Source organism: Erinaceus europaeus, chromosome 14, assembly GCF_950295315.1.
Source record: "Erinaceus europaeus chromosome 14, mEriEur2.1, whole genome shotgun sequence".
Classification (NCBI taxonomy): domain Eukaryota; kingdom Metazoa; phylum Chordata; class Mammalia; order Eulipotyphla; family Erinaceidae; genus Erinaceus; species Erinaceus europaeus.
This window is the reverse complement of record NC_080175.1, coordinates 80,711,599-80,724,915: the sequence shown is the minus strand read 5'-3', so window position 1 is coordinate 80,724,915 and position 13,317 is coordinate 80,711,599. Positions and strand designations below refer to the sequence as shown.

Here is a 13,317-nt window from a genome sequence, read left to right as displayed (position 1 = left end):
AATGTAAACTACTGTTTTTCTTTAAGGTAATGTTCTGAGAATACTAGCAGTTCTCACAGGTACGGAGCTGTATCTAGGAAGCAGCTGTTACTAATTGATTTTTGAGAAAACAAAATCACTTCTCAGTCTCTAGGGAAGTTTAAGACAAACAAATATGAATAGACTGCTACTAGATGAGACTCTTCAAAACTTAAATAGGAAACCACAGAGTAAAGTTTGCCAAACATGCATATGGTTCATAATACAAAACAAACAAACCAAACAAACAAAAACACTATTTCACTGAATTCAAAGACGGATACCATTTATGTAGTCAATAAATTAGCTTGGGCCTGTGAGAGATGGTTAGGTCTTCAAAGGAACATGAATAGAACAACTGTTCAGTACAAAAATTCTTTTTATAAATTGTTATCTGTGACCACCTGTGGCCAGTGGTTTTGTATTCTTTAGGTCAGCTCCTTGCAGTGCTTGCGAATCCTCCAGCAGAGACCCTCAGACTCTATTCCTCCTCTCCTTATTTAGGGAGATTATGAGCTCTGAAGCCCAGCCAAGGGGTGAAGGAGACAGTTCTGCATCAGGTATAAAAGATGGGAGAAGGATGAAGGGGGCACGCTGCTGCCTGATGGCCTCTGTTGCCCTTTTGCAAAAGAATAAATGCCTTCCTTCAGCTCCTTATTTATGCCTTGATAAGTAATTTTTTTCTTTTTTTTATTGGGGAATTAATGTTTTACATTCAACAGTAAGTACAATAGTTTGTACATGCATAACATTCCCCAGTTTCCCATATAACAATACAACCCCCACTAGGTCCTCTGAATCCTTCTTGGACCTGTATTCTCCCCACCCACCCACCCCAGAGTCTTTTACTTTGGTGCAATACGCCAATTTCATTTCAGGTTCTACTTCTGTTTTCTTTTCTGATCTTGTTTTTCAACTTCTGCTTGAGAGTGAGATCATCCCATATTCATCCTTCTGTTTCTGACTTATGTCACTCAACATGATTTTTTCAAGGTCCATCCAAGATCGGCTGAAAACGGTGAAGTCAACATTTTTTATAGCTGAGTAGTATTCCATTGTGTATATAGACCACAACTTGATCAGCCACTCATCTGTTGTTGGACACCTGGGTTACTTCCAGGTTTTGGCTATTACAAATTGTGCCACCAAGAACATATGTGTACACAGATCCCAGGAGAAGGATTGCAGGATCATAGGGTAGGTCCATTCCTAGCCTTCTGAGAGTTCTCCAGACTGTTCTCCACAGAGGTTGGACCAATTGACATTCCCACCAGCAGTGCAGGAGGATTACTTTGACCCCACACCCTCTCCAGCATTTGCTGCTGCTACCTTTTCTGATGTATGACATTCTCACAGGAGTGAAGTGGTATCTCATTGTTGTCTTTATTTGCATTTCTCTGACAATCAGAGACTTGGAGCATTTGTTCATGTGTTTCTTGGCCTTTTGGATCTCTTCTTGTAGTGAATATTCTGTCCATGTCCTCCCCCCATTTTTGGATGGGCTTATTTGTTGTCTTGTTGTTGAGTTTGGCAAGCTCTTTATATATGTTGGTTATGAAACTCTTATCTGATGTATGGCATGTAAAGGTCTTCTCCCATTCTGTGAGGGGTCTGTTGGTTTGGGTAGTGGTTTCTTTTGCTGTGAAGAAGCTTTTTAATTTGATGTAGTCCCATAGGTTTATACTTGCCTTAGTCTTCTTTGTAATTGGATTTGTTTCATTGAAGATGTCTTTAGAATTTATGCGGAAAAGAGTTCTGCCAATATTTTCCTCTAAGTATCTGATAGTTTGTGGTCTAACATCCAAGTCCTTGATCCACTTGGAATTTACTTTTGTATTTGGTGAAATATAGTGGTTTAGTTTCATTCTTCTGCATGTTTCAACCCATTGTTTCCAACACCATTTGTTGAAGAGACTCTGCTTTCCCCATGGAATAGTCTGAGCCCCTTTGTCAAAGACTAGATGTCCGTAGGTGTGGGGGGATGAGTAATTTTAGTTGGATGTCATTTACAACAAGCCCACACTTGACTTCTGTGGTCCCACTTTTTTTTAGTTGTAGAAACTTTCCATCATAAAATGAATACTGACAACGTAAACATGAAATGGATCAAGACTGAATAACTAACCCCAGATAGCCAATGATAACAACAACTTATCCAGCTGATTTGGGGAAAATGCTATGTACAATCTCTGCAGTGATTTCTCTTAGCCACTCAAAACACTGCAGCAGCATCCCACCGGACACCAGTTTATTGCAACAACAAAAAATGACATTTTTATGTTAAAGACTGAAAGTGGAAGAGCAAGGAGTCACTGTGAGTCTCCATCTATACACTTGACTAAATCGCTCAGTGCACAATTTACCAGTAGGATGCCAACTTCCAAAGGTTTTATGTGTTGGTGTTTCAAGAGAAACAATTTTAGAACGGTCTTTAAATCTTCATGCTGGCTACAAATAAGCACATAGTTAAGGCATATTTCATCTTAACTAATGATCTATTATTTCACGCTGAGTTCTAAGTCTTGAAGAAAACACTGACTAAAAGGGAATAGTTTCCTTTTCCCCTGCTGGTCAGTAGGGACACATTTTTTCCAAGGTCTTCATTGTTCTCCTGCCTCTTTGTACCCTTTGTACCTGGAGGTGGGAAAGGTGGTAGTAAGAAGAAGTTTTGGGAGCAGGGTGGTAGTACATTTGGCAGTGTGTACAAAGACCCAGGTTCAAGCTTCATGAGCAGTAAAACAGTGCTGCAGGTCTCTCTCTTTTTTTTCACTCTTTCTCCCCCTTTCTGTCTATCTAAAATGAATAAATAAATAACATGTAAAAGTATTTGTAAAACTATTCTTGATTTCTTTTACTTTTTAGCCTTTATTTAGTATTGGAGACAGCCAGAAATTGAGAGGAGAGGAAGAGATGTAGAGGAAGAGAGACAGGGAGACACCTGCAGCCCTGCTTCACCGCTCACAAAGCTCCCCGTCCCCCACAAGTAGGGACCAGGAGCTCAAACCTAGGTCCTTGTTCATTGTAATATTTGTAATCAGTTGACTTTTGAAGTGCAGTAACTTATGTTAGTTCTCATTACAGAACTGGTGCTCCAACCTTGATGAAGTGAAGCAGGCTGGAGTCAACTGATCCATATTTATCAGGCAATGTCACCAAAGCTATGAGATCACTCTTAGAGCCTAGAAGCGCCTCCCTTATTCTAAGTATATCATGGGAGCAGGGCCTTACTTTATGATCTCCCACTCTCCTGAGGGACAGAGAGAAACATAAGCCCCAGTTCTTGGAAGGGAGAAACAGATTGGCCTCTTGATTACAGTACAAACTTGGGGGAGTCGGGCAGTAGCGCAGCAGGTTAAGTGCACATGGCATGAAGCACAAGGGCCCGCTTAAGGATCCGGGTTCGAGACCCTGGCTCCCCACCTGCAGGGGAGTTGCTTCACAAGTGGTGAAGCAGGTCTGCAGGTGTCTATCTTTCTCTCCCCCCTCTCTGTCTTCCCTTCCTCTCTCCATTTCTCTCTGTCCTATCCAACAACAACAACAACAACAACAAAAAAAAACAATAACTACAACAACAATAAAAAACCAAGGGCAACAAAAGGGAATAAATAAATAAATATTTTTTACAAAAGAGTACAAACTTGGGACAGGGGGAGTAGGTGGTGGTGTACACAGTTGAGGGCACACATTGCCATGTATAAGGACCCAGTTCAAGTCCAGCTTCCTACATACAGGGGGGATGCTTCATAATGCTTCAGGTCTACAGGAGGCTATCTTTTTCTCTCCCTCTATGTCTCCCCACTCCCCCCATTTTCTCTGTGTCTTATCAAATAAAAACAGAAAGAAAAAAAGGGGGGAGGGAAATGGCCACCAGGAGCAGTGGATTCAAAGTGTGGCACCAAGCCCCAGTGATAAGCCTTGGGGGGTTTGGGGGGGAGGGGACACCACATTTTGAAAGAGATCCAAAAGCAAATTTAATTCTTTTACTGTGAGAACTTGACCAAGTTACTATCCACCTGTGTCTACTTTACCTCTACAAAACAAGGATGATAAAATTTTGAACACTTGGGGTTACTTTGTGAATTAAATGTCATAATATTTAGGCAGCTAGCATGACAAGTGCCCTTAAATGCTAGATAGTATTATGATTTTCATCATCTGTTCTTGAAAGGATGTGGTTTGCACAACTCCTTCCACTCAAGGAGTAAAGTCAGAGAACAGGAGCATATTCAGAGCAAATCTTAGGACAGGGTTAGATAGCATAATGGTCATGCAAAGAGACTCTGATGCCTGAGGCTCCAAAGTCCCAGGTTCATTCCCTGACAGCACCATAAGCCAGAGCTGAGCAGTGCTCTGGTAAAAAGAAAAAAAAAAAAAAATGTGAGAGCAAATCTTCACACCCCCTCCCAAGATCTCTTAACCCAGGTAAAAAGGGATAGTAATTCCAAAACTAGCCAGCACAGAGCATTGACTAATTTTCAGCATTATATGCTTGCCATCCTGTTAACTTGCATCTTGACGACGTCTATAGACTTAATACAAGGAGTGTTTTCTTCCCCTCCCCCCTCATATTCCGAAAGGAATCCCCTAGACAAAGGAGACAGTACCTGCCCTCTCTTCCTGAACTGTTTCGGCTCTTCCACTGTGGCGAGGCAGTTCACAGCTGCATACTCAGTGACTGACAGGAACTCAAAGAGGGAGCTGACCCACAGATGCACACCCACTGCCTTGATGTAGGACACTTGGGGTGTAGAAGCACTCATGCCAGTGATGATTGTTGAAATGGTCAGCGCTGTGGTGATTCCTGCCATTTGAGAAGCAAGCGAGGAGCTCAGTTATGTAACCATTCAATTCCCAGATCTGGATTCTATCACCAGATATATTTCACCCATGTTTGGTAACCAAAGAGGGAGAGAAATTGCTGCTTGTTAACCTAGTACACATCTTAAGTAAGAAGGTCTCATTAAATTTCTTTCCATTTTCTCTTTCTTATACTCTCTTGCTTGTTTCCGCAAACACTTTCATCCCACAATCTGTAGACGTTACTGGTTCAGACATGGCTTCAAGAACTTAGTGTTTCCTGCCCTTAAATGGGCCTCTTCTGACCATCCTAAAAAAGTAAAAGTGTATTCAACTGAAAAAAATTCTCTGGGAGGAAAGACCGTAGGGGGAAAAATGGGCAAAAATATATATAGATTAGAGTCGTGCGGTAGAGCAGCGGGTTAAGCGCATGTGACAGCAAAGCGCGAGGACCAGTGTGAGGATCCCAGTTGGAGTCCCCCGCTCCCCACCTGCAGGGGAGTCGCTTCAAAGGTGGCGAAGCAGGTCTGCAGGTGGCTATCTTTCTCTCCCCCTCTCTGTTTTCCCCTCCTCTCTGCCTTTCTCTGTCCTATCCAACAACCACAACATCAATAACAATAATAATAACAAAAACAATAAAACAAGGGCAACAAACAGGAAATAAATAAATACTAAAGAAATCTAAAAAATATATATCTATATATAGAGAGGTATACCTTGAGAGAACCGCTGCAGTTTCCAGTGGAGGGAATGGGGACGAAGAACTCTGGTGGTGGGAACAGTGTGGAATTGTACTCCTGTTAATTAATTAATTAATTAATTAATTAATTAATTTATTTTCCCTCTTGCCCTTTTTTTTTATTGTTGTAGTTACTATTGTTGTTGATGTCGTCATTGCTGGATAAGACAGAGAGAAATGGAGAGAGGAGGGGAAGACAGAGAGGGGAAGAGAAAGATAGACACCTGCAGACCTGCTTCACCACTTGTGAAGTGACTCCCAGGCAGGTGGGGAGCCGGGTGCTTGAACTGGAATCCTTAAGCCAGTCCTTGCGATTGGCACCACGTGCGCTTAACCCACTGCGCTACCGCCTGACCCTTGTACTCCTGTTATTTTGTAATTTTATAAATCACTAATAAAAAATAGGGGAAAAATTTAAAAAGGAAAAAGGAATAATATACAGCAAAAATTCTTTCGTGTGGGGGAGATAGCATAATGGTTATGCAAAAATACTTCAGTGCCTGAAGCTTTAAAGTTCTAGATTCAATCACCCTGCACCCTCACAGGTTAGAGCTGAGCAGTGTTCTGGTCAGTCTATCTATCTATTTGTCTCTCTCTCTACCAGCTATCTCTTTCTCTCATTAAAATAAAAAACAAATGGGGCCAGGCAGTGGCACACCTGGTTAGGCACACACATAGTGTGCAAGGACCCAGGTTCAAGCCCCTGGCCCCCACCTACAGAGAGAAAACTTTTTAAGTGGTGAAGCATGGCTTCAAGTATCTCTGTCTCTTTCCCTCTATATCTTCCCCCTGTTAATTTCTCTGTCTCTATCCAAATAAAAAAATAAAACAAATAAAAAAATAAATTAAATATTTAAAAAATACATTAAAAAAAAGAAGAAGAAGAATGAAAGATCTAGTTTTCTAATTAAAAAAAAAATTCTCCTGGGAGAGAAATAATAGAATTGATTCCGCTAATATTTCCTAGAATTTTAAAGCTTTTACTAAGAATTTGTCTTTGTGTCAGTCTTTAACTTTTCATTTGTCAGAGGGGAGGTTATTTCTTTTTTTTTTTTTTTTTTTTTTTTTTTTTTACCAGAACACTGTTCAGCTCTGGCTTATGGTGGTGTGGGGGATTGAACATGGGACTTTGGCGTCTCAGGCATGAGAGTCTGTTTGCATAACCATTATGCTATCTACCCTCCACCCAGTTATTCTTTTTTAAAAAATATTTATTTATTTACTCCTTTTTGTTGCCCTTGTTGTATTACTGTTGTAGTTATTATTATTGTCATCGTTGTTGGATAGGACAGAGAGAAATGGAGAGAGAGAGGAGGGGAAGACAGAGAAGGGGAGAGAAAGACACCTGTAGACCTGCTTCACTGCCTGTGAAGTGACACCCCTGCAGGTGAGGAGCCAGGGGCTGGAACAGGAATTCTAATGCCAGTCCTTGCTCTTTGCATCAAGTGTGCTTAACCCGCTGTGCTACCTCCTGATTCCTGACTGGTTATTTCTTTTTTAGTGAGTTTTAGCAGCACTAATCATTGCTACTATCCACATTTTTATTTCATATAGGATATTTACAACTCATCACCATCACTCATAATTTGTGACTTGTTAGGGAAACTACAGTCCAGTTGAGACTCAGAATGGAAATGTACTAATGGAACATGTGTGACTATTTGCTGAGCAACAAAATTGCCAGCCTCTCTCTCTGTCTCTCTGTCTCTGTTATTGGATAGGACAGAGATGGGGGTGAGGAGGAAGACTGAGAGGGAGAAGATAGACACCTGCAGCCCTGCTTCACCACTCGTGAAGCGTCTTCCCCCCAACTGCGGGTGGTTGGGGGCGGGTGATGGGGGGGGTGGAGGGAGAGGTGTCCAACCCAGATCTTTGAGCAAGTCCTTGTGTTTTGTACTATGTCACTTTCTCTTCTTCTTTTCCTTCTCCTGTTTTCTTCTCTTCCTTTTCTCCCCTTATAACTGTCTTCCTCTCTCCTTTCCTTTTCCTCTCCTTTCTCTTTATCCACTGCACCACCTCCTGGACCACTCTTTTCTCTCCTTTCTCTTTAACCTACACTATGAGTATCAGAGGTCATGAGATCTGGGTTCTGGAGGACAGTGGAGAAAGAAGTGACTGAAATTTCCTTAATAACATGCTGACCTTGGGGAAGGATAATCCATGTCTATACTAATTCTCAGAGAAATATTAGAAGAGTACCACCTGGAGAGAAGTATAGTATTATAGATATTTGAAATGTACACTGTCAGACATGGTTTTAATTTTTAACTACCCAACAGGGAGGTGCAAATGGATTTTTATAAGTTGTGAAGACATATTAATATCAACAGAGTTCTAAACAGCAGGAAGAGTGCTGTGATTTACTCCTAGATGTGCAGACACAGTGTGGGGGCAGCTTTCAATACATATCTTCTCTTTCAACAATAATTCTGCCTGGTTCTTGACAGATGCCCATATCAAAGAAAATGACAACTCTACAGAGCTGCTCAATTTTGATTGAGATGTTGTATGGTCCAGATCAACATAAAGTGGAAATTTGACAGTCACTGTGGGATGGCCTGAATCTTGCCTTCACACTGAATCAAATCACAAATAAAAAACTGAGCTGGGCATGTGCTGCGCCTGTAGTCCCAGCGACCTGGGGAGGCTGATGCTTGAAGGATGGTTTGAACCTGGGAATTTGGGCTGTGGTTCACAATGGTGACTGGGTGTCCCCACTAAGTTTGGCACTGATATGGTGACCTCCCGGGAGAGGGGACCAACAGGTTGCCTAAGGAGCAGTGATCCAGCCCAGGTCAGAAATGGAACATGTCAAAACTCCTGTACTGATCAAATAAAACACTGATGCTACTCCTGCCTTGAACATTAAATGAATGCCAACAGCCACAGTCTTAGTGAGTCATAGGTTTACCACAGTACTGATGGTATTGGCAATCTGCTTCTCAGTGAGTGCCTTGCTACATAGACAAGTAGATGTGGGACTTTTATTAATGATACTGGTATAGATGCAGCTGCAGGCAGGATCATTAGAAAATTTGATTTGCTTCACAGACTGTTTGCCAACTCCAATCCTAGATAAGCAATATTGCTACATCCTACAGAAAAGAAATCTGAGATAAGAGTGGAGCAATAGTTTTTGCTCTCCTCTCCTCTCCCGGATCAACTAGGAATACCCAAGGAGACTACCTGGGACTGAAACAAGACAGGACTAGAATGACTTCAGGAACCCACCAAATCACTGGTGAGTGCAAACACATGTGGGTGGTGGACAGAGAGGAGCCTAGGGAGAGATTAAGTGGCTGGTAACAGTCTGGCAGTTTACCAGTTGAGACACCACCTCCAATCTGTTCCACCAACAAGGGGACAGCTGAAGGGAAGAGAGGACTCCCTGAGACTCACCAACGGCAACTGTGATTCTTCATTGCTACTGCCCTCAGAATCTGGAGCAGCGGCAGGGAGGCCCTGTGCTGACACCAGGGGACAGAGAACTAACCAAGAAACTCAGGAGAAGATCTGTACCTTGGTGGAATAGTGATGGGGCTGTGAAAGTCTCTTTGCATAACCACTGGATTATCTCTGCCACTCCCTGCTTTATCTCTTGGTCAGAGTCAGTGATTAAGCTAAGAAGCCTCCTTATAGTTTAAGAGCCCCCAGGCTCCCATAGTCTACAGGGAAGAAAAAGCACAAACGAGGCTTTTAAACCACTGAGCTCCAAATCAGGGATTAAAATACTGTTGAAACAACTGTTAACTTCCACAACTGTGAATCCTTTAATTACCTTACTTAGACACAAGTCAACCCAGGCAAGAGTGATCAGTAATTTGAAAAGTACTGAGAAAGGGACCTCATAACATACTACATAAAATGGTTAAACCAACAAGAAGAAATATTGAAGAGTGGAGAAATAACTAGCTTATCCTATCAGGAGCAGGGCTGAAACTACTCTCTCTCTCTTTTAATTTTCTTTTTTTTGCGGGGGGGAGGGGTTGGGAGGTAGCACACCTGATTTAACGCATATGTTACAATGGGCAAGGACCAGGGTTCAAGCCCTAGGGTACCCACCTGCAGAGGGAAAGCTTCACAAGTGGTGAAGCAGGGCTGCAGGTGTCTCTTTGTCTCTCTCCCTCGCTAGCTCCCTCTGCTTTCTCAATTTCTCTGTCTCTATTCAATAATGAAATAAACAAATATATAAAATATTTTTTAAAAGTAAGACCTTTGAATGTAGAACTTGATGTCACAGGCCTTACCTGTATTGTGACATGCGACATCATCTCCCAGCTCTGAGGGCTCAGGTGTACTCCTTCTGCCCTCTCCTATTTCACCTGCTCAGCTCTGGGCAGAGGGCCTAAGGTCAAGTTCAGCTGGGGCCACCCAATTGGAACTTGGGCTAAATTTCTGCCAGGAGACATTTCTGATTAAAAAAAAAAAAAGACACAGGCCAGCTCATAGAGGTTGAGGCCTGGGTAGTCGTGCCTGTAGCCTGAGGAGGTGACTTTGGAAACCTGAAAGTAGAGAAGTCAGGAATTCAAAGAACTGGGTGGGGGGGGGGGAGTGGGGAGAGACCCAGCCAGGGGAAACGAAATGGGAGCCACCAGGCAAGGTAGGCGGGAGGAGGAGCCTCAGCCAGCTGGGGAGAGAAGGACTGGTCGAGGTGGAGTGCCCTCTGGGGAGCCAGGAGAACCCCACAGGCTCCTGGTACCTCTTTTAATTTTCATTAAATTTTTTTTTGTTATCTTTACTTATTAAAGACAGCCAGAAATCAAGTGGGTAGGAGGAGCTAGAGAGGGGGAGAGACAGGGAGACTCCTGCAACACTGCTTCACCACTCGCAAAGCTCTCCCCCTGCAGGTGGGGACCCACCCGGGGCTTGAACAGGGTCCTTGTGCAATGTAACACGTGTGCAATGCACATGCTCAACCAGGTGCACCACCACCCAGCCTCCTAAAACCATTTTCTCTAAGTGCATCCCATGCCTTTTATATGCAAACTTAGGGGACCTGGTTTAATGCATGTGTTATACTGTGCAAGGACTCCAGTTTCAGGCTTCAGGCCCCAACTGCAGGGGGAAAGCTTTGCGAGTGGTAAAGTAGTTGCAGTTGTCTCTCTTTCTCTCTCCTTCTCTATCAACCCCTTCCCTCTTGATTTCTGGATGTCTCTATCTAATAAATAAATAAAGATAATTTAAAACAATTTTTAAAAACCCTGAATTCCTCTCATTCTGGATCCATAACCGGCTTTCCTTTTGCATTCAAAATTATAAATCAGTCTTCACATAGGGAGTATCCCTGAGGAGAAAAACTTGCTCGCTACAAAACTGAGTACAGAAAGTTGAGAAGCATGAAGGTACTTTGTGCTTTACTTTTTGCTTGCTTTGTTTTTAAACTTTTATTTATATAAAGGAAACACTGACAAAAACCATAGGATAAGAGAGGTACAACTCTACACAGTTCCCACCACCAAAATTCCATATCCCATCCCTTCCCCTGACAGCTTTCCTATTCTTTATCCCTCTGTGAGTATGGACACAGGGTCATTATGGGGTGCAGAAGGTGGAAGGTCTAGGCTTTTTTTTTTTTTAAACTTACTTTGCCAACAGTTTATTACATGATATCACTACTCTTGGTGAACTCTCTATGGTTTAATCCAGGTAGAGGATGAGAGACAGAGAGGGAGATAGAGAAGGAATGATACCACATCACCACTCCACGACTCATTAAGCTTTTCTGTGTAGGTATTCCTATGTGGTAACTGAGGACTTGGAACCAGGTCCTTGCACATGGTAACATGCACCACCTACTGAACTATCTTCCAACCACTGGCTACTTTGTGTTTTGTACTTTCCACAGGTTAAAAGTCTTACTGCTTTCAAAATTGTACTGGTAAAGTGAAATGAATCTTTAGTGAACTCATGTTGTAACTTGCTTCATCAGTTAAAATTTAAAATGTGGTGGGAGTCGGGCGGTAGCGCAGCGGGTTAAGCGCAGGTGGCGCTAAGCACAAGGACCAGCAGAAGGATCCCGGTTCGAGCCCCCGGCTCCCCACCTGCAGGGGAGTCACTTCACAGGCGGTGAAGCAGGTCTGCAGGTGTCTGTCTTTCTCTCCCCCCTCTCTGTCTTCCCCTCCTCTCTCCATTTCTCTCTGTCCTATCCAACAACAATGACATCAATAATAACTACAACAATAAAAAAAACAAGGGCAACAAAAAGAATAAATAAATAAAAATTATTTAAAAATTTATTTAAAAAATTTTTAATGTGTTCTCTCTCTCTCTTCTTTTCTCTCTCCTGTGTGTATGTCTCACCTTGTTTCTCCCTCCACTCTCAACTTTTCTGTCTCTAAAATATATAAATAAAAATATTTTAGAAAAGAAAAATCAAAAAGAAAGAACAAAAATGGCCACCAGTATTAACCAAGTAGTTTAGGCACTGAGACCCAGCAATAGCCCTGGTGACAACAACAAACCCTTGATTTTTAAAATAGACAATAGCAAGAAAATTAGTGGAGATAATGGCACTTAAAACAAACGCACAGTTTTGCATGGCAGACAGGCCTCATTATGTATTTTAGATTGATAATTTTGGGGCCAATTAAAGGAAATTGTACTATCTGTATTTCCCAGGCAGCAATAATCTATTAGTCATTTTCTTTAAAAAGATGTTTACTTCAAATAATTTATTATTGATATTTACTCTTAAACCAACATTCTAGTTTTCCCTGGTTAAAATGAGTAATAAAAATTGAGAATGAGGAGGAGGGGTTGTTGACTAGAAGGAGTAAAGGATGGAAACTGACACATAAATTCCTGAAGTAATAGGATTTGAAGTCAGGAGTATAATTGCTACATTAAATGTACTTAAATCTTGAGCTCTCCCTTAGAACTACATTAATCTTAACAAATTGCTTTCTGTTCAAACCCATTAAAGTTAACATATCAATGAAGGAGTTTTTAATTATATGAAGTGAATGTTTAGTCAAGGGAAAAAATATAGTTGGGGTTAGAAATGCAGCTTCCAAATATGGGAAAGGTGTATAGATATTGTTGACTGTAAACCCCATCGATTTGATCTGATCTGGGGCCCATATTCAGCTTAGGAGCCTATGTGACCTCTGCATCCCTGTAGGTCTGAGCTCACATTCTGTGGTCATCAGTAGGAACCTTCCAAGCTGCCCCAATTTCAGGACCCATCTTCCTCAGGTGTAGCATAGAGTATGTTGTCCAGTCTCCCTTCGGATGATGGAACATTCTCTACCGTTGTTCATCCAGGTTGAGGGCAAGGTCCTATGGGTGCCCACAAAGGAGTCTATTGTGTTGTTCCTGATAGAGATGACTGGTAACAATGGAGAGAGGGGTTTATTCGAGGTCTGTTAAAGATTAGGAAAACTATCAGAGGAGGGGATGGGATACAGACTTCTGGTGGTGGGAATTGTGTGGAGTTCTAACCCTCTTATCCTATGGTTTGTCAATGTCTCCTTTTGTAAATAAAATAATACATGAATAAAATCATAGAAAAAGAAAAAAAATGCAGCTTCCAATGGAGGAGATGGGACATGGAACTCTGGTGATAGGAACTGTGTGGAATTGTATCCCTGTTATCTTACAGTCTTGTTAAACCTTATTAAGTCACTAATAAAAAATTTTAAAAAAGAAGAAATGCATCTTCCTACCTACTATGTTTTTATGCATGGTTAGGAATGTAAACGAGGCAACATTTAGTCTGGCCATTAGATTACTCTCCTGACCCACTATGTGTTCACCATATTAAC

The 13,317-nt window shown here is 41.9% G+C and overlaps 2 protein-coding genes across 2 annotated transcripts in view; both read right to left on the bottom strand.

The window, feature by feature from the left end:
- The window catches only part of RIOX2 (ribosomal oxygenase 2), a 365,565-nt gene that overhangs the window by 58,377 nt on the left and 293,871 nt on the right, over nt 1-13,317 (bottom strand). The window lies entirely within an intron of this gene.
- GABRR3 (gamma-aminobutyric acid type A receptor subunit rho3) overlaps nt 1-13,317 on the bottom strand; it is a 77,847-nt gene that overhangs the window by 2,824 nt on the left and 61,706 nt on the right. The window contains 1 exon segment of the mRNA XM_060172103.1: nt 4,623-4,819. Coding sequence (XP_060028086.1) covers nt 4,623-4,819 — 197 coding nt within the window.